The following is a 21,868-nucleotide window of genomic DNA, read 5'->3' as shown; positions in this document are numbered from 1 at the left end:
AGGTGGATCGCTGTTCCAGTTTCTGTGCCGCATAACAAACCACCCAAAGCTTAGTGGCATAAAAACAATCATTTTATTATACTCATAGATTTTGTGAGTCAGGAATTTGGGCCAGGCGAAGTGGGTACTGCTCTTCTCTGGGCCCTTGGCTGGGAAACTCACAAAGGCTGGAGCGACTGGAATCATGTCACATGTCGTCTGGAGGTTGATTCCAGCAGTAAAGTGGAGTCTCACCTACAACGTGGACCCTCTAGGTGTCCTGGTGCTTTTGTTTCCTATTGGGGCCGTAACAAATTACCACAAACTTAACGGCTTAAAACATCAAATTTATTATCTTATAGTTCTGTCAAATAGAAGTCCAACTTGGGTCCCACTGGGCAAAAACCAAGGTGTCTGCAGGGCTCCATCCTTTCTAGAGGCTCTAGAGAAGCTTTTGCTTCCTTGCCTTTCTCAGCTGCTTGAAGCCAGCCGCTTTCCTTGGCGCTCACTCCATCTTCAAAGCCAACAATATCGAGCCAAGCCATCTCATGCTGCCATCTCTCTGGCTCTCTCTCTTCTGCCTCACTCTTCCACCTTTGCGATTACATTGAGCCCAGCATAACCTTCCTGTTTTACAGTCAGCAGATTAGCAGCCTGAAATTCCATCTGTGACCTTAATTCTCCTTTGCCGTGTAACATAACGTATTCACAGGTTCCAGGACTTCCCTGGTGGCCCAGTGGGTAAGACTCCGCACTCCCAATGCAGGGGACCCAGGTTTGATCCCTGGTTGGGGAACTAGATCCTGCATGCATGCTGCAACTAAGAGTTTGAATGCCACAACTAAGTAGTCCGTGTGCCGCAACTAAGACCTGGCACAGCCAAAACAAATAAGTAAATAAATATTTTTTTAAAAAAACATATTCACAGGTTCCAGAGACTAAGATGTGGACATCTGGGGGAGCCAATCCATGGCAGGATAAGGTGGAGGCTAAAGGAAGCCTGTGGCTGGGTCTTTACTCTCGTCCAACACAAAAACTCAGTCTTGTTCTGATGAGTACAGAGAGAAGGCCCTAAGGTAAAGGGGTTCCTTCCTAGTGGGATGTCGGGCGCACCGGGACACTGTCCCCAGAGTCTGACCTTGCCTCCCTTCCTCAAACCCATGCCTCTCTCCAGGATCACCAGTTTCTTCAAGCCTGCACTGGGCAAATCTCCACCAACCTTTCAGAAAACCCTACTCCTTACCGACAGATATAGGTCTCGCCTCAGAATTATCCCCCACCCCTAGCAGTAATCTTCAGAAGTCTGAGTTATTGGGGCTGGATTAAGACTCCAGGTGCCCCAGCAGGGCAGTCAAGGGTGTTCTTAGCTCTTCTAGTCTTACAGAAGAGTCCAGAGTAAGTGTGACCACTCCAAACTCAGTCCTCTTCAAGGTCTGCCCACCTGTGTGAATAAGTTTGCATGCCTTTCCACACACTCAGTTGTCTGTGAATCCTACATACATGCGTGCACGTATGCACATGTGCACTTTGAATCCAAAACCTAAGCCAGGGGTCACAAATGCAAATGCTCACAGAATCAGGTAATATAAATCAATGACGTAGACTAGGTGACAAACATTAGGGAGCATCAAGGTCTGTGGCAAACTGGAAGTCCTTTCCTACCTAAAAGGAATGACAGAACTAAGCTGCCTATTACTTCTGTTAGGGTATTTCATTTTTTCTAAGATATTTCATTTTTTCATTTTTTGGAATGAAAAATATTTTTCAGATATTTCATTTTTTCTAAGAAAAGCAGCAAAAGCCAGATATTTATGTGAAGTATCCCAATTCCTAAATAACTATTTTGTTAATTCCAATATTTTTAAGCCCTGGACAGGAGAAGCAAAACATGTCCCCCAGCCAGGTTCTGACCAGAGGCTGACAGTTTGTAACCTCTGGCCTAAACCCAAATAGTGAGAAAGAAATGTATTCTCAGCCATTCCCCAGTCTGCAGGGTCACCCCTCATACCATGTAGTTAGGACTTAATTATAAAGAACGATTTGTTCTTTTAGTTCAGCTCCTCCCAATCTCCTTTCCCAGAGTGCCTCTTCAGGCCTATTGGGATTCCAAAGGTGCCCAATGCCAAGTGGTACATTTTTTAAATTGAACTTCGGATTACATAAATAACACATTTTAATTATAAGGATAAATCAGAAAAACAGAAAACATATGGTAAAAGTAAAAATGCACTTATCTGTTAAGCTGCCCGCAACTACACATGATAGAAACCCTTATAAGGATATTTTCTAACAGAATGTCCAGAAGTAGACAATTCTAAGGTTGATTCATCAGCCTTAAAATGTCAGGACACTGGGTCTGCATCTCCATAATTCTCTAGGAATTTCCTTCATGGTTGCAACATGGCTACAACAACTCCAAGGATCACATCCTCACACCAGTATTACAAGCAAGAATGGGAGGGGAGGGTTTCCCTGGTGGCGCAGTGGTTGAGAGTCCGCCTCCCGATGCAGGGGACGTGGGTTCGTGCCCCGGTCCGGGAAGATCCCACATGCCGCGGAGCGGCTGGACCCGTGAACCATGGCCGCTGAGTCTGTGCATCCGGAGCCTGTGCTCCACAACGGGAGAGGCCACTACAGTGAGAAGCCCGCGCACCGCAACGAGGAGTAGCCCCGCTCGCCACAACTAGAGAAAGCAGCCAAAGATAAATAAATAAAATAAATTAATTTAAAACAAAAACAAAAAACATTCACATTGTTGTGCAGCCATCACCACCATCCATCACCATAACCCTTTACATCTTGTAAATCTGAAAGTCTATACCTTTTAAACAATACCTCCCCGTTCTCCCCTCTCCCCAGCTCGAGCTGATCTTAGGATGGGCTGCAGGAGACAAGACCTGTGGGTAAGAGGCCAATTAGGAGATGGCTGTATCCACCAAGGCCAGAGGCCATGAGGATCCCCATGTGAGAAAGAAGGGCACAAACAGGAAACAAACTTAATAATTAAATAAAAGCACCTCCCTGTGCACGAAACACTCACTGTGCCAGGCCGCCTGAAGGCTTCTGAGGAGCCATTTCCTCTCCGGGTGACTTGCCCAGCTGGAGTCAGCAGCCAGCAAATCTGAAGCTCTTTTTTGCACCCATTTCTCACATTATTGAAGCTCCTCCATCATCAGAATCTCCCCCTTAGCTCATCAACACTCACTCCCCTTCAATCCCTTCTCCACTCTGAAAAATCACTTTGCAAGGTAAATATGTTTCTCCCCTGCTTGGAGCCTGTGCTCCGCAACGGGAGAGGCCACAGCAGTGAGGGGGCCCCGCACAGCAAAAAAAAAAAAAAAAAAAAAAAAAAGAATGGGAGGGGAAAGGTCAGAAAGAGGTTTTCTTTTTATCGAGGAGCAAGTTATTCTCCCAGCAGTTTCCTTTCATATCTCACTGGCCAGACTGAGTCTCATGGCCACCTCTAGCTGCAAGGGAGGCTGAGAAAGCAACTATCAGGCAAAAAGGAATGAGATCGCCACATTTGGCTTGGGCCAATAATGATTCATCCCTTTGCCACTCTTTTGTGAGCAACAGAGAAGTGGGTAAGGGTTATTGGATAGCAATTTTAGTATTTTCCACAGAACTCCTTTCATTTCCCCCCATGCCACTCCTCTCCCCAGAAGTACCCACCATTAGCAGTTTGGAGTGTATCCTTCCCGATTTTTCAGCACACTTAGATATATATTGTAGCAGACATTTGGCCATCTTTGTTTTCTTCCGTACTGTCAGAGTCACAATTTTGCTCTGTTGTTCTCATTTTCATGGGATCAAGAATAAATCCTGGGAATTCCCTGGTGGTCCAGTGGTTAAGGTTCTATGGTCTCACTGCCAAGGGCCCAGGTTCAATCCCTGATATGGGAACTAACATCCCACAAGCCCCACAGTGCAGCCAAACCAATCAATCAATAAATAAATAAAATAAAGACGGACTTACAAACCAGCTCTGACCAATGAAATGTGAGGGAAGGTTGTCTGGAGGGCTCTAGATAAAAGTTTCTTTGCTTTTGAAAAAGAGACGAAAAACAAGCAAACAAACAAACAAAAAAAGAGCTGCAGCAGAAATTATCTTCTGGCAATTATGATGGGATCTAGTCAGAAGATGGCAAAGCTGAAATATGGGAAGTCCCTGAGTCCTTGGTGATGAAGTCGAGCCACCGAATTAGCCAACCCTGAAGCTGCCCCAACTCTGGGCTTGTTACGTTAGATAATAATATGTCTTCAATGTTGAAGCAAATTACCTTGGGGTTTCTGTGCCAAAGTCAAAATCATCCATCTGGTACACATATATAGGTTTCTTTGCTTTTTTTCCACATAAATGGGGTCATAGTTATATGTGTTCAGTTGCACAGGGATGAAAGCTACAAGGGACTGAAAAGTTGCAAGGGATGAAATCCAAACTAGCAGTGATGGAAACAAAATAGAAGTATTTGTCTCCCTCACGCAAAAGAAGTCCAGAAGCGGGCAGTCCAAGGGCAGGCATGGCATTCCACAGTGCAGGGACCCTGGCTCCTTCTATCTTGTGGCTCCACCATCTTCAATCCACTGTGCTGCCCAAGCTGCAGTAGTCACATCCACATTTCAGCCAGCAGGAAGTAGTTAGGAGCTCAAGAAAAAGCAAAGCCTCTCAGACGACGTACATATCACCTCTGCTTACATCTCATTGGCAGAGCTCAGTCACATGACCACCCTTCACTGCAAAGGAGTCTAGAATACTTTATTCTGAATAGCCATGTGCCAGCTCAAAATCAGGGATTCTATGTTTGAAGGCAAGGTAGAAGAAAAGCAAGGGGCAGCAAAGCAATTGCTGCCTCAATACTGTATATATTGTGTATAATTTGCTTTTTTCACTTAATTTCTCCTGGCTTTCTATCCATGCCAGTAAACATAAATCTACCTTATTATTTGTTCTTCTTTCTCTAGCTTCTTAAGATAGAAACTGAGATCAATTATTTGAGACCTTTCTTCTTTTATAATACAAGCATGTAAAGCTGTATTAGAAAAAAATAACTATATAATTTATATCAAGCTATAAATTTTCCTCCAAGCACTGCTCGAGATGCATCCCACAAATTTTGGTATGTTGTGTTTTCATTATCATTCAGTTTAAAATATTTTCCAATTTCCCCTGTGATTTCTTCTTCCCATAGGTTATTCAGAAATACATTGTTTAATTTGCAAATATTTGAGGGGTTCCTATAGGTGCTTTTTGTTATTGATTTCTAATTTAATCCAATTGCAAATTTGAGAGTCGCTTTGTACATAGGGTCTATCATAATCCATGTTCCATGAACACTTGAAAATAATCTGCATTCTGCCATTGTTTGGTGTAGTCTTCTAAAAATGTCAATTAGGCCTACGTGATTGAAAATGCTGTTAGAGAAAAACATAGGCAGAACACTCTATGACATAAATCACAGCAAGATCCTTTTTGACCCACCTCCTAGAGAAATGGAAATAAAAACAAAAATAAACAAATGGGACCTAATGAAACTTAAAAGCTTTTGCACAGCAAAGGAAAACATAAACAAGATGAAAAGACAACCCTCAGAATGGGAGAAAATATTTGCAAATGAAGCAACTGACAAAGGATTAATCTCCAAAATTTATAAGCAGCTCATGCAGCTCAATATCAAAAAAACAAATAACCCAATCCAAAAATGGCCAAAAGACCTAAATAGACATTTCTCCAAAGAAGATATACAGATTGCCAAAAAACACATGAAAGAATGCTCAACATCATTAATCATTAGAGAAATGCAAATCAAAACTACAATGGGATATCATCTCACACCAGTCAGAATGGCCATCATCAAAATATCTACAAACAGTAAATGCTGGAGAGGGTGTGGAGAAAAGGGAACCCTCTTGCACTGTTAGTGGGAATGTAAATTGGTACAGCCACTATGCAGAACAGTATGGAGGTTCCTTAAAAAACTAAAAATAGAACTACCATATGACCCAGCAATCCCACAACTGGGCATATACCCTGAGAAAACCATAATTCAAAAAGAGTCATGTACCACGATGTTCATTGAAGCTCTATTTACAACAGCCAGGACATGGAAGCAACATAAGTGTTCATCGACAGACGAATGGATAAAGGAGATGCGGCACATATATACAATGGAATATTACTCAGCCACAAAGAGAAACGAAATTGAGTTATTTGCAGTGAGGTGGATGAACCTAGAGTCTGTCATACAGAGTGAAGTAAGTCAGAAAGAGAAAAACAAATACTGTATGCTAACACATATATATGGAATCAAAAAAAAGGTTCTGAAGAACTTAGGGGCAGGACAGGAGTAAAGATGCAGACATAGAGAATAGACTTGAGGACACGGGGAGGGGGAAGGGTAAGCTGGGACGAAGTGAGAAAGTGGCATGGACATATATATACTACCAAATGTAAAATAGGTACCTAGTGGGAAGCAGCCGCATAGCACAGGGAGATCAGCTCGGTGCTTTGTGACCACCTAGAGGGGTGGGATAGGGAGGGTGGGAGGGAGACGCAAGAGGGAGGAGATATGGGGTCATATGTACACATATAGCTGATTCACTTTGTTATAAAGCAGAAACTAACACACCATTGTAAAGCAATTATACTCCAACAAAGTTTTTTTAAAAAATCAATGTGGTATTGAAATAATGCTCTAACCTAAAAGAAAAGTTCTTATAAAAATTCATTTTGGGGCTTCCCTGGTGGCGCAGTGGTTGAGAGTCCGCCTGCTGATGCAGGGGACGTGGGTTTGTGCCCCGATCCAGGAAGATCCTACATGCCGCCGAGTGGCTGGGCCCGTGAGCTATGGCCGCTGAGCCTGTGCATCCGGAGCCTGTGCTCCGCAACAGGAGAGGCCACAACAGTGAGAGGCCTGCGCACCTTAAAAAATAAAAAGAAGAAAAAATTCATTTTGTTGCAAAAAAAGAAAACGAAAATGCTGTTTGTCTTCCATATACTTAGTGATTTTATGTCTACTTGTTTTATCAATTTGTGAGAAAGGAGTGTTGAAATCTTCAATTATAATTGTGATATGTCTTTTCCTCCTTTCAGTCTGTACATTTTTTCTTTAACTTGTTCTTTTCACTGCTGCAAAATATTCCACAATATGGATTACATATTTTACCAATCGAAGGTGACTAAATTTAGGTTAGTGTAACTGTTTTACAAACAGTGCGGCAGTGAATATTCTTTTTTTAAAATATTTATTTATTTATTTATTTGGCTGTGCCTGGTCTTTATTGTGGCGTGCGGGACCTTTTAGTTGCAGCATGTGAACTCTTAGTTGTGGCATGTGGGATCTAGTTTCCTGACCAGGGATCAAACCCGGCCCCCTGAATTGGGAGCATGGAGTCTTAACCACTGGACCACCAGGAAGTCCCTTTGGGGTTTATATGGGTTTTGTTTTTTATTTGTTGTTTGTTTGTTTGTTTTAGGCAGTGAATATTCTTGCACTTAGAGGAGAAATTACTGAATTCACATTCACTGAGTCAAAGGGCATGCACATTTTACATTTTGACAGACTGCCAACTTGCCCTCCAAAAGGGCTCTTTTTGTTTATATTCATATCAACAGTGCCCAGTTCCCCACATTAGATGTCACCAGTTGCTATACTGTAATTTTTTTTTTTTTTTTTTTTTTTATTTGAGCCTATAGTGGGATACCGAGTGGTTTGGAAATGCCTTTACACTTCCCCCACTGGGGTGTGGCACAGGGCTGCTGCCTCTCACTGTTGTGGCCTCTCCCATTGCAGAGCACAGGCTCCGGACGCGCAGGCTCAGCGGCCATGGCTCACGGACCCAGCCTCTCCGCGGCATGCGGGATCTTCCCAGACCGGGGCACGAACCCGTGTCCCCTGCATCGGCAGGCAGACTCTCAACCACTGCGCCACCAGGGAAGCCCAACTATATTGTAATTTATAGGAAACATATATATTTGGTCATTCAGACAACCAAAATATATTCCTCATGTGTATTTGGTCTTCATCCACAGTTCTTGCCTCATAGCTCCCAACACCCTTGATATAAATGATAAGAGTAATGGGAGCGTGTTTTGTTATAATATTTGGTCTCTTGTCCTCAGTTCCAGAAAACTAGCTTCAGAGCTATAAAGGTGAAATGGGTGGCTTGTTATTCATAACAAGCCCCTTTCTGCCACAACTATGTTGATGTTCATAAAGGCGACTTTTGGAAAGCACCTAAGGATTGGGGCTGGTTGCCAGGGGAACCAACCCTGAATAGAGGGGTGGAACTTTCAGTCCCCCCATGTGATTTCCTAGGAGGGGAGAGGGGCTGGAGTTTGAATCAATCACCAATGGCCAATGAGTTAATCAAACATGCCCAGGTGAAAGTCCAAAAGAAGGGAGTTCAGAGAGCTTCCAAGTTGGGGAACCAGACCACCTCCACGTGTACCCGTGCTGGGCCCCAAGATCCACAAGGACAGAAGTCCTTTGTTCAGGACCTCACCCTATGCACCTCTTCATCTGGCTGTTGATTCGTGTCCTTTTAATATCCTTTGTAATAAATCAGTCATCTAGTGAGTAAAATGTTTTCCTGAGTTCTGTGAGCTGTTCTACCAAATTAATCAAACCCAAGAAAGGGGTCATGGGAACCTCTAATTTATAGCCAGTCAGCCAGAAGTACAGCTAACAACCCTGCATCTGTAGTGGAGGGCTGTCTTGTGGGACTGAGCCCTGTACCTAGGAGATCTGATGCTATCTCCAGGTAGATGGTGTCAGGATTGACACCAGCAGGGTATCCAAGAATTGCTTGTTGGTATGGGGAAGCGCACACACACACACACACACACACACACACACACACACACACACACACGTTGGAATTGGGTCTAGGAACCCAAAAGACCAGTCTTTTCTCATTTGACATTCTCTCAGGGACAGGATGAGGGAAGGTTGGGGGGAAAAAGATGTCTCATCGTTTACTTTGCATTTCTCTGATTCTTCTGAAGTTGAGCAATATTTCTCTCAATGAGTGTGCCTATTTGCTGCCCAAAATCCCAGTGAAACTTTAAAATTACAGCTTCCAAGGACCAGATTAAACTTTTAGCCTAGGTTACTCCACTCTTCATTATCTGCCTGGAGTAGAGGGGTGTTCTTTCTTCCAGATACCAGAGCTGTTTCATTAATCTTCACAACAGTAAGAGACAACACCATCTTAAAGATGAGGAAAACTGAGGCTCCAAGTGGCTGAGTATTTTGTCCAAAGTCACTCAGTTAGTAACCTGCAGAGATAAGGATTAAAACAACGTCTGACTCCCAAGCCTGCTTCCCAGCATAGCTAGCTCATTTCACAGATTAGGAAACTGAAGGCCAGGGAGACAAAATAACATATAAAATTAAATGGTGAGCGAGCAGCAACCAGTTGACCAAATATTTCCCCTCCTTCCAGGTCTGGGTGACCAGCTGCAGAAGAGACAAGAGAGTGGAGGCAGGGACAGCCACCCAGCAGAGGAGTCAAGAGCATGGAAAATGTCTCTTTCAGCCAATTTTCCTGAGGAACCCTGGCTGAGGCTCAGGGCTGGGAATGGAAAGTGTGCAGGGAGGAGGCGGCAGCCGCGTCCATCCCCATCCGGAGAGGCTGTTTGCAAAGTCCTGCTGGGAGATGCAAGGAGGGGAATGCAGGGGGAGGGGGAGTAGACCCGGGAGGCCAAAGATCTGGCATCTGCCCAGGGCCTCGTCTCCTGGGAGAGGAGGAGCAGGCGTCCCCCGAGCTCCCCACTTCCTCCTTGGGCTCTCTCCCTCTGCCAGCTCCTGCTGTGCCCTGCCCACTTGTCTGGGCATCAGCCATCCTAGAACTGAGACACTGGAAAACCCGACTCTCTGGGGACTGTGCACAGCTGACTCAGGGAGGTGCAGTGGCCAGGAAGGACTGGTCTTACTCTTGGAGATCTTGACCAGGGCTGGGCTTGAAAGCCATTGGCTTCATCCGTGCAGTCCCTCTGCCTGGAAAATCTCCCTTTGCTACTCACAGTGCCTGCAGTTCCACCATTATAGATTCGACCGAGGCTGGTGTTCAGCCAGAATGCAAAGTATGGCTGTACCAGTTGTCAAAATATTTAGATACATTCCTACTAGTTGTTAAGAACCCCTGTCCCGAATGTCCCCCAAGTATCCCCCAAATAATGGCCTCTCCAGAGCTTCCTCTGGGACCACGCAGACCTCCCCACTTACAACCACTGAAGGGGTAATACCTGCCATAGCAGGGCCGTCCAAGACTGTGTGGATATGTTGGTGAGTGACAGTCATAACAGTTGTTAACACTTTTCAGATCATTCCTAGAAACAAACCCTTTCGCTTATAACTTTGTCCCTTGTTTAAAGGCAAATTGATACAAATTTAGAGGTGAAAGGGCCTTGTGCAAACTCTTCGTTTTCCAGATGGGGAAACTAAGGCCCAGAGAGAAGCAGAGACTTGCCCAAGGTCACACAGCCTGTCAGCATAAGCGAGGACAAGAGAACACAGGTTCCAGACTCCTGACAACTCCCTGGGTGTCAAGTCATCTGGCCCCACAAACACTAAACTAGCAGGTGATGGAAGAAGGTGACAGGGAGGAGCCTGTCCTAAGACGGAACTGATAACCAATCGCTTGACTCTTGCACCTGGTAATTATAGCCTTGGCAACAGTCTCCTTGGTCACTATTGCCACAGAGATAGTTGTCATGGCAACCACCAGCCAGGGCCCCAACTTTCTGACACCAAGAGCCTTAAGATAAACCCAGAAGCAAGTTTGTTCCATAGCACTGACCCAGATCAGAGCTCCGAGTAGGAAAGAAACTTGCCCAACATCACACAGCAAGTTGGTGATGAAGCCAGGTTTCCTGAGTCCCCAGCCCAAGGCTCACAGCTGCCCCACCCTTTCTGTGGCTGACACCCCCACCCCTGCCCCTGTTTTTTTGCCTGCCTTAGTGCTTCCCATATTCCTTCCACCCTCGGTCAGGATCTCCTTCCCACGGCATCTCACCCTTGGCTGCCTGTCAGCCACTCATCTTCCTGGGAACAGGCTGACATGAGCTTAGTGTAGGACCCATCACAGGGGTTTTCATCATTAGCTGGGGCTCCCTGAAGACTGAAAAGCCTTCAACACCCTCTACCCACCCCCCCAAAGGAAATGATCTCCAACGGTGGAATTTCAGGCACTGTTAGCTCAGAATTGAGGAGCTCTTTTTGGGCAGTCAGGCCCTGTGTGATGCCAGACAGAGCTGCCTCATTGTGGAGAAAGCTCTGGGCTGGGAGGCCAATGGCCTGGATTCTAGCCCTCCCCGCTCTGAGTCTGACCCCTGTTTTGCTTTATTCAAGTCCCTTCTTTTCTCTGGGACTTGTATCCTTCCAGAGAGATGGGGATGAGCATACTGTTCTATAATCGCCTCCATTACCACCACCATCCTAAGGCTGCTGGGGACCAGATGAAATTTGGCATCGTAGTATCACCACACAAGGGGTAGTGTGGTTTAAAGAACTTGCCTACCTTCCTGTTATCTTCTTCTAGAATAATGGAAGGAATCTCAGGTTTGGAAGGATGGTCCCCACATAGGGAAGAGCTTGAGCAAAAGCAGGGAGGCCGAAAAGAATCTAGGAACCTATGAGTAGTTTGTGTGTTGAAGTGTAGGGTGTAAGGCTGGGAATGAAGAGAGGAGGCTACAAGGAGAGGCCAGAGGTGATTGAAAAGGATCAGTCACACCAGTCCCAGGTGTGAGGACATTGCCCCATGGACCTCAGGGACTCACTGAACGCTCTGAGACAGTCCCCTGCCTGGGTCTGACCCACGTAATTCCAATACTGTGGGATACAACTATGTAGGATGAGGGACAGCCTGGAGGCAAAGAGAGCAAAGTGTATACCAGGGAACCATTCACCCATTCATTCAGTGAGTATCTGTTAGACACAACCTGAGCTGTGTGACCTTGTGCAAATTATTTGGCCTCTCTGCACTTCAGATTCCTCTTGTGTGAAGATGCCTGCCCACAGAAGGGGTGGTGTGAGGCTCAAATGAGTCAGTTAATACATACATGTAAATGTTAAGCACAGTGCATAGGAATAAATGTGTGTTATAACACTCCATAAATGTGTGTTATAATTATGATGATTATTGATCATCTACTATGTGCCTGGAACCCTCTAGACAGTAGATGTTCAGTGTGAACACTGGTAAACACTGTACATTATTCTGCCCTCAAGGGGCTCATAGTCTAATGGAGGAGACAAACCAAAAACAGAAAACTTCATAAAAACAGAAAAAATAAAAATAATTACAAATTGTTGCAATCAGATGTAAATCTTAACCCCCAAACTCAGGTGGGAAAGTAATATTCATTTCTCAAAAAACAAGTTAAGTTCTACTATTCCCCTATCCTTCTGGACTGGAGGTAAATTCAGTCTTCATCCTTACTGGAGGCTACTCCTGCCAGGGGACAAGAAGGGAAGCCAGGGGGCTCTCAGTAGCGCTGGACCATGTGAGGCTTCTAACCACAGTGCCCAAGCCCTCAAGGACACCTGAGTCCAGCAGCCCCTGCTTCTAAGCCAAGGAGGGACCTGGGAGTCTTACTAGAGGCTGGGATCACCAGGACTGGGTCCAGCCTCCGCATACCCTGTCCATTCATCCCCACAGTCTGGCCAAGAAGGGGGAGAATCCCCTGATCTCAGACTCCACTGACCTTCCTTCAGTTCACAGCCTCCAAGAGCTCGTTCCTCTCCCATGTCCTTGAAGAAATGAGCACTCTCTCTACACCAAAGGTTTGCAAACTCTGAGTCTCCAGGAGACAAACTGGTAACCAAAAACAAAGTGTGAGACTTGGTGACCGGAGAGCACAGGTCCCACTTAAAGGGGGCAGCACAGCTCAGCTCACCAAACAGCCATAAGGCAGTGTTGCCCAGTGGTTAGGAGCCCATATTCTAGAGCTATGCTGCCTGGGTTCAAATTCTGATGCTGCTGTTTACTGTCTGTGAGTTCCTAGTCTAGTCACTTAACCACTCTGTGCCCATTTCCTTAACCATGATAAGGAATAATGCTCGTACCTCCTGTACAACAACTTCCTGTGAGAAAGCACTTTGAACAGTGCCCGACATTAGTAGGTACTCAGTAAATATCAGTGCTCATCTCATGAAAATGCAGCGCTGAGACTGCCAGATCTTCTAAATATTCAAGAAAAGCCAAATATCCAAATTTTTATTTTGAAATTGCTGTTTTTTAACTTTGGCAACTGAGTGAAGATAGTTGTTAAACCTTGGTGAAGGGCATACAGAACACCTCTATGAACAGGATAGGGCCTAGGAAACGCAGTTTGCAATATCTGCTCTATGATGTTTAAACACATAGAAAATGAAGCCAGAAAGAGTCAGAGGCAGTTTCTGCTGTGAACCCCATGACCAAACCTCTCCTAGCCAAGAGATACAGGAAGGAGAGGAGAAAATTAACATATCAAATTATCCTGGTAGATAGAGCATTGCACATTGAAGTGCTATGTGTTATGAGGATTTTTTTTTTTTTTAAGTAGCTGAGAAAGAATAGGAAAGGTTGTGGGGAAGGTAGTGTATAAGGTGTCACCCATGATAAGGAGCTAGCTTAACAAACAATCAGGAAGAGAGAAGATGGTGGGCCGGGGGTGGGGGTGGGGTAACGAGTGTTAAGAGTGGTAATGGATGAGCTGGATATGTAGGCAGGGGCAGCACATGCAGGGCCTCAAAGCCCACGGTGAGGAGCATGAGATTATTTTAAGGGCCACTGGGAGATATTGAAGGGTTTCAAGCAAAGAGGTATGATATAGAGCTGACTTCAGGAGACAAATTAGGAAACTGTTAAAATAGCCTGGGAGAGACGATGTGGCCTGGATTGGCCAGCAGCCTTGGACGTGGACAGCCCCAGATTTCTGAGTCTGGATTGGCCTCAAAATCAGAGGCTGGATTTAAGCCTCAAAGCAAACCCGCTGCTTTTACATCAGCCAGGTAGTAGCCTTCCTATAGCCAGTGTCCCCCAGGCCCATCTTGGACACCCCCATTTCACCTGGGCTGAATCTGTTAACTGGCCTCAGCTGCCCTCTGCTGGCAAAAGAGGGCACTAGAGCAAGGGGAGCAGCTGCTTCCCAAAGCTGCACAATTCTCAATTCAAAGAGGATACCTCGCCAGCACCCATCTTCCCCATCTCAGTTAGTAGACTCTATCATCCGGTAGCTCAATTCAGAAACCCAGGACTCAGTTCCTCCTTCTCCCTCACTCCATCAGGGAGTCCCTTTGACTCTATTTTCTGAATAAAATCCGAAATCAGAAATGTCCTAAATATATCTAATCACGTCCACTTTTCTCCATCTCCACCAGACACACCCTAGCCAAAGCCACCACTATCTCTTCTTTGGCCGATTTGTTCACTGTCACTCTTGTCCTGGCCAATCCATTTCCCACTCAGCAGGCAGAGTGCTCATGGTATGTACTCTGACCCCAAAATCCTTTCTCCTCAGCGTATAGCGCCTCATACCATTCGATGTTGAACCAAATAGGGAAATCCTTGATATACACACAGCCCCATCCACCCTGGGCACTTTGCAGGCATGGAAAATCTTATGAAGATTCAGGAGAACAAAGGTGCTCATATCCGAGCCTTACAAACACACTTGCCCACCCACCACCGGGAATTTTCCCCTCTCTCCACGTGGTGTCCCAGCCTCACCATCTCACTGGCTCCTCTCCTTCCTCCATCCTCCCCTTCATTTCTCTCTGTCTCATTCTCTCCCTCCCACAAATTCCTTATCATTTCTAATGCAAAGCACATTTGCCATCTCTGTTTATTTGGCACCTGCCAGGGAGAGCTCTTGGGGTCTCACATTCCCCTCAAGCGGATTGTCAAGGTTATCTTCCCATACTATACATATACACAGTTCCCTCCCCAGGAAAAATAGCAATACCAAGACAATAACATTTTCACCTGAGTATAGCGTGGTGCTAACGTTCTATGACTAACATTCCATCATTCCAACATCCTACGGCGTGGCCTGAGATTACTGAAATCCCCACTGAGCCCAGACTCAGACCACGTAATGGATGCTTCACCCCCCACAGAGGACTTGTGTCGGTAGAACTGGACACCCTGACCACAAGGGAGCCTCCGGGTTCCTGAGGCAAATCACAGCATGTTAACTCAGCTCATGGGGGCTGCCATTGTAGCACACAGGTTTGCTGTGGAAGAAAATAAAGAAACAATGCAGAGAAAGGATCCTGGCAATATAGACATCCTGGTTTTCGGGGGCTAACTGAGGTCCAGCTCTGTCCCTGCCTGTCCTGTCCAGGGGTTGGTTTTTCACCTCTTCCTTGGAGCCTATACATTCCCGCTTTTGCCTAAAGTGCGTCCGGCTGGCCTTCCCGGTTTCACCAACCACAGTGCCCTGACTCGCGTCAGAGAGGCACTGCCTTTCCCTTGGCAAACACAGCCTCTGTCCCCAACCCAGCGAGGAAGAAAGGGAACTGTAAGTGACAACTTTTTCTTTAGTCTTCAAAGATCTTTTATTTCCTTTTTGAATGTCAGGAGCAGAGGGATGGGTTCATCACACTCATTCCTTCATAGTAGACCATCATCACTCTTTTCCTCAAGGCCCCTATTTTACTTTACTTATGTACATATTTTGTTTGTTTTAATTACCAGTTCTCACCCTCACTCTCATCCCTCTATAGGCAACCATTCTAATGTGCTCATATGTATTCTTTAATATGTAAATATCCTTGTTAGATTTGCAGTGTTGCTATGTAATATGTACTTTTTAATTTTATTTTATTGTAGTATAGTTGATTACAATGTTGTGTTAATTTCTACTTACAGCAACATGATTCAGTTATACATGTATACATTCTTTTTCATATTCTTTTCCATTAGGGTTTATCAGTGTGATATGTGCTTTTTTTAACATTTTGTTTTTTATTTACTTTTTAAATTGATTTATTTTATTTCTTTACTTTTGGCCGCATTGGGTCTTTGTTGCTGTGCACGGGCTTCCTCTAGTTGCGACAAACAGGGGCTACTCTTCGTTGTGGTGCGCGGGCTTCTCATCGCGGTGGCTTCTCTTGTTGCGGAGCACGGGCTCCAGGCACGTGGGCTTCAATAGTTGTGGCACGTGGGCTCATTAGTTGTGGCTCATGGGCTCTAGAGCACAGGCTCAGTATTTCTGGCACACAGGCTTAGTTGCTCCGTGGCATGTGGGATCTTCCCGGACCAGGGCTCGAACCTGTGTCCCCTGCACTGGCAGGCAACCTCTTAACCACTGCGCCACCAGGGAAGTCCCTGATATGTGCTTTTAATCTACATAAATCATATCACACATTTTTCTTAATGCTCAGCTCTATGTTTTAAAGTTCTACACATGTTGATGAGGGTAGGGGGATTATAAGGGATGCAGTTGGTGCCCCACCCAGACCCCCTTTACCAGACATAGTGGCCTGACCACCAGCTGTTGTGAGTATTGGCTAAAAAACACTCACAGCTGCCACCTTCTCTGGAGAATTGCCCTTGGTCAAACAGAAGCCAACTGGCCAGGGAGACTCCCCGCCTCCCTCCCTGACCCCTACACTTGGCCAGCGACTGACAGATACAGGATTACAAGAGGCCTCAAGGTGGGAACAAGTCTGTGGCATAGTTTGTGCCACAGAGGACCCCATGAGGTCATGCTGGAGCAAGTCCCCGGCAGAGACCCCATCCTCACTTTGCCTTTTTTTTGCCTGTTGTGGAGCACAGGCTCTGGACGCGCAGGCTCAGCAGCCATGGGTCACGGGCTCAGGCGCTCCGCGGCACGTAGGATCCTCCCGGACCGGGGCACGAACCCGCGTCCCCTGCATCGGCAGGTGGACTCTCAACCACTGCGCCACCAGGGAAGCCCCTCACTTGGCCTTTTATCTCCTGCCTTCCTTCCTCCTTCCCTTCCTCCTAAGGACACTCCCCACCAAAGGCAGTTAAACAAGAATCCTCATCTCTGGCTCTCTGACCTATGAGAGTGACCGTGCATTATCATCCAAACTGTTACACATTTGAGGATGCAAGGGGTTCTATTAATAATCAGCCAGGGCAATCTTATGGTAAACCATAATGGAAAAGAATATTAAAAAAAAAAAGAATGTATATATATGTATAACTGAATCACTTTGCTGTACAGCAGAAACTAACACATTGTAAATCAACTAAAATATTGAAAATATTGAAAATAAAAATTTTAAATATTGAAAAAAATACTGAAAGAATATTGAAAATATTGAAAAAAATTAAAATATAAAATATTGAAAAAAAAGTCATCCAGGGCAAAGGGCAGAAGCCATGACTGTCCTGACTGCACTGACGGAGCAGACACTTGGCTCGTTGTTTCTCATTGCTGCCTAGTATCCCATGGTATACACCCAGCACATTTTGTCTATTTGTTCCTCAGGGACACACACCTAGGTTCACTCTAACTTCCTGCTACGACCAGGAAAAAAAAAAAAAAAAACTGCAGGAAAATCCTCAGACATGTTCCCTAATAGACCTGTGTGAGAATTTCTCTAGGATGATGGAACTGAAAACACAAGCCACATGAGCAGTTTTAGCCTCCAAAAAAATCTTCCCAAATGAGAATTCCAGTCTTACTGTAAGGAGGTATAGGGGCACAGAGAGTGTTTCTTCTATCTTAGTAAAACCCCTGTGGCGCTTACTGCTGGCTCCACACTGCTAGAAATACAGGAGTTCCCTGAAGTTCCCTGAGGAAATCACATTTGACTCAAGCTTTGAGGAATGAGTAGGGGTTAACCAGTGTTGTGAGGAAAGATAAACATGGTTAGGTGGAGGGAACAATAAACTCATTCATTCACATATAAATATTTATTGAGCACATATATTTAAAGGTCCTGTAGCCTCAGTAGGTAATTTAACAGTAAACATTTACACAGTTTCACTGCTTCCCTGCCCATTCTCTCCCAAGAATCAAGACCACAGGATCACCTGGGCTCCTGAGGCAGGACTATACCTCCTACAAATACAGTGGATCTCCTACACCAGCATTTGTCAAACTAAATGTACGCTTAGATCACCGGGACATCCAGTAGGTCTGGGTGGGGCCTGAGATTCTACATTTCTGATAGGCTCCCAGCTGCTACTACTAGTCTGGGGATCACGCCCTGATTAGCAAGGTCCTGCAGAACCACAATACCATTATCACTCCCAAACAATCCACATTCAAATTTCCCCACGTGTCCGAAAATTTTCTTTATAGCCTGTTTAAAAATGTTGTGATCCAGGATCCAATCAAGGATGATAGATTACATTTGCTTTTCCCCTCCCTTCATTCTCCTTTCATTTACAACATGGATTTTTGGTTTTTTTTCTCTTTCATGGCCGAACATTTTTGAAGAGTTCAGGCTAGTTGTTCTGAATATGTCACAGTCTGGCTTTTTCTTATTTTTCCTGATGCTTCCTCATGAGTAGATGCAGGTTAAACATGTTTGGCAAGAAGACTACGCAGGTGATGTGTCCCCCGCATTGCATCACGTCTAGTCATTTTGTCCCATCCCATTCGGTGGTGCTAAATTTGATCGCTTGGTTAAGGGAGTGTCCACCAGGTCACTCCACTTTAAAGGGAAGTTTTTCCTTTTATAAATAACTAGTAATCTGTGGGGTAAATTGTGTGACTATCCTGTCCCTCAAAAACCTTTCTCCCAAGGGTTAGCATCCACTAATGATCCTTGCTTACTATTTTCAGAATTATTTAAGCATGTAATAGTGTGTGTGTGTGTATGTGTGTGCACATATATGAGAAAAAAATTGGAAAAACTGAAATCCATTCACAGTGACTGAACACAGTAATAAGAGAAATGGGGTGGGAGTAAGTCTGCATTTTTCTTTGGAACAAGTGTTTGGTAATTTAACTATCCCAGGCTCTAAACAGGCTCCATTATTGACCTCAGCTCAGATCTCCTCTGGGAAAGTAACACCATACAGGAGGCTTGGCAGATGAAGCCTCCGGGCACCACCCCCCCACGCACAAGATTGTCTTATCCTTGTCTCCAGAGAGTACCAAGACAGGCTGGCTCCAAGCCAGAAATCCAACCCTCCAGAAGCCTTGACGGGAGCTTTCTGAACTTGAGTCGACCCCTCAGTTCTCTGGGTCATATTCACAGTCTCTCATGAGTGTAAAGGGAGATGGCCAGATCTGCCCCAGACCAAACTAAATCAAGTGCTCAGCCTTGCATGAAGCAGGAGTGTCTCTGATTTCCAATTGTATGCTCTCAGATGAAGAGGCTCGGAGCCATGAGGCCCAGCTGCTGGGCAAATCCTGTGGCCTGAATTATTGATGGATGAATTCATCAGGCGCACTGCCTTCACCCATCCACTCAGGTCATGTCCAGCTTATTGAAAAACAGAGCCTGAAACTGTACACCATCTGCCCAGAACTAAGTCACTCTGGTCCAAACTCCTTAGCCCTCTTTGTAGCTGGAATATTATAAAGAGCAGAGTCTTCAGAGCCCTATAGACCCAAGTTCAAGTCTCTCCTCTTCCTCTGCTAGACTGTGTGACCTGGCTGGCTAGTTTACCTCTGTGAGCCTGTTTCCTCATCTACAAAATGGGACTAATCATATCTTACCAGTCTTATTGAGATCAAAGAAAACACCTATAAAGTTACCAGTACAGTGCCTGGCATGAACTAGGCAAACTCCATCATGCAAACTTTTATAGTCTGACTCCTTGCCTTTGTTTCCTCTCACTGTGAACCCTATACTCCAACCCCACCTCACCACCTGTCCAGCTTGGACCAGGCCATGTGATTTTACACTATCAGTGTCACTTATCAACTTATTGCCTCTCTGATCTAAAACCACTCTTTTTGCCAGCTCTGTGATAATGGAGCCAGACCTCGTAAATATTTCTTCCTTGCCAGCTGACATACTTTAAGCCTTTTCAGCAGAGTGTACTAGAGGAACACTGGAGGAGAATGGACCTTCCCTTCCTGGTTCGAGGTTGGCTCACTTCCTGGGTTCCTGGAGAGCATGCTTTCTTCCCACTGCTTGGCACAGGGTTTCTCCAGTGCTAGGTGCCTGCAGGGTACAGCTTTCATCAATTTGTCTGCTACATACTTTCTCCAGCTCTTAACTAGAGCACCATTAGCATAGCCAGGAGCCCCAGACAGCTTGGGCCTGCACCCAAGTGCAGGTCACTCCTACCTATACCCGCTCCTCACTCCTGGACACACATACACTGGGAACCTGACAGAACTGGCCATCTGCAGAGCAAGCCACCTGACTTTTGTCCTCTGGAACTGGCTGGAACCACCCTGGCCCAAGCCATATACAAAAGTTCACTAGGTTCCTAGAGAGGGAGGTCTCTCTAAATTACTAATCTCCCTTAAATTACTTAATTTAATTTAATTTACTTAAATTACTAATCTCCCTCTAAATTACTTAATCTGCAGTGGTTAAGAATCTGCCTGCCCATGCAAGGGACACGGGTTCGAGCCCTGGTCCGGGAAAATCACACATGCCGCGGAGCAACTAAGCCCATGCGCCACAACTACTAAGCCTGCACTCTAGAGCCCATGAGCCACAACTACTGAAGCCCGAGCCCATGCTATGCAACAAAAGAAGCCACCGCAATGAGAGAGCCCACGCACCTCAACGAAGAATAGCCCCCGCTCACCGCTACTAGAGAAAGCCCGCACACAGCAACGAAGACCCAATGCAGCCTAAAATAAAGAAATTTTTTTTAAAAACATGCTATGTAACATATAATTACACCCTAACATCCTATAGACTTTGATTTATCTTATTCATTTTATTTATTGTCCTCCCAACAACCCCCCCCCACCACACTAAAAGTGCAAGCTTCATGAGGGCAGGGACGGACTTCTGCCTATATTGTTCCCTTCTGTGTCCCCAGAGCCTAGGACAGTGCCTGGATATGATGGGATACTCAAATACTTAAGGAGTGAGGGAATGATTAAATATTGGATGAATGCCCGCATGAGTAAACAAATTGTTAGTTATTAGTATCCTGGAGTTAAGGAGGTTGACTGGGACTAGGGAATGGGGTCCTCAGGTCTCCCTAGGGATGGATACCCACCGCAGTGGTCCAGTGTTCCTCTCCCTGCTACCAACACGTTGCTTAGCAACCGGCCGCCTGTCCCTCCGCCACCGCTAGAGGGCGCGCGGGCGGGGAGACGTGAACGCGCACGCGTGCGCGGCGCAGGCCGGCGAGGGAAGCACGTCACTTCCTGTTGCTTTAGGGGAACGTGGCTTTCCACACATCGTGCGTCTTCCTTTCTGCGTCTCTGCTGCAGCTGCCGGAGCTGTAGTCGGACCCCGAGTGCAGCCTTGCCATGGACTCGGCCCTCAGCGACCCGCATAACGGCAGTGTCGAGGCAGGCGGCCCAACGAACGGCACGACGCGGCCGCCTTCCACGCCCGAGGGCATCGCGCTGGCCTATGGCAGCCTCCTGCTCATGGCGCTGCTTCCCATCTTCTTCGGCGCCCTGCGCTCCGTGCGCTGCGCCCGCGGCAAGGTAGGGTCAGCGGCAAAGCCGGGCGCTGTCCACCTCCCACCCTGACACGGCTGGCACGGACCCTTCCCCCGCCCGCCCTGGACGGGACAGACACCTCCTCTGCCCGGACACTGACCCTTCCCAGCATTGCTCACCACCGCATCCCCAACCCGGGCCCACACCTCGGGGCTGACCTTAGGTGCCCCAGGATCTGGGCACCGATCCGCGAACCAGGTACTGATACCTTTCTCAAATAGGGAGCGGCTTCCACCCGCGTTCGGACCTTGACACATCCCTCCCTCTGTGCACCATGCTGGAAGCACTGTTGGCCGACCCTGACATTGTGATTCGGGTACTAATTGTTTT

At 46.1% G+C, this 21,868-nt stretch overlaps 1 protein-coding gene across 2 annotated transcripts in view; it reads left to right on the top strand.

The window, feature by feature from the left end:
- The first annotated feature begins 21,230 nt into the window (after nt 1-21,230).
- The window catches only part of HM13 (histocompatibility minor 13), a 40,526-nt gene continuing 39,888 nt past the window's right edge, over nt 21,231-21,868 (top strand). The window contains exon 1 of one of the 2 annotated variants that reach the window (XM_007446877.1): nt 21,231-21,523. In XM_007446877.1, coding sequence (XP_007446939.1) covers nt 21,341-21,523 — 183 coding nt within the window. In that variant the 5' untranslated portion in view covers nt 21,231-21,340. The remainder of the gene's footprint in view (nt 21,524-21,868) is intronic. The other variant, XM_007446876.1, reaches the window with a different exon arrangement.

This window comes from Lipotes vexillifer, unplaced genomic scaffold, assembly GCF_000442215.2.
Source record: "Lipotes vexillifer unplaced genomic scaffold, Lipotes_vexillifer_v1.1 scaffold75, whole genome shotgun sequence".
NCBI lineage: Eukaryota > Metazoa > Chordata > Mammalia > Artiodactyla > Lipotidae > Lipotes > Lipotes vexillifer.
This window is presented reverse-complemented; position numbering and strand designations above follow the sequence as displayed.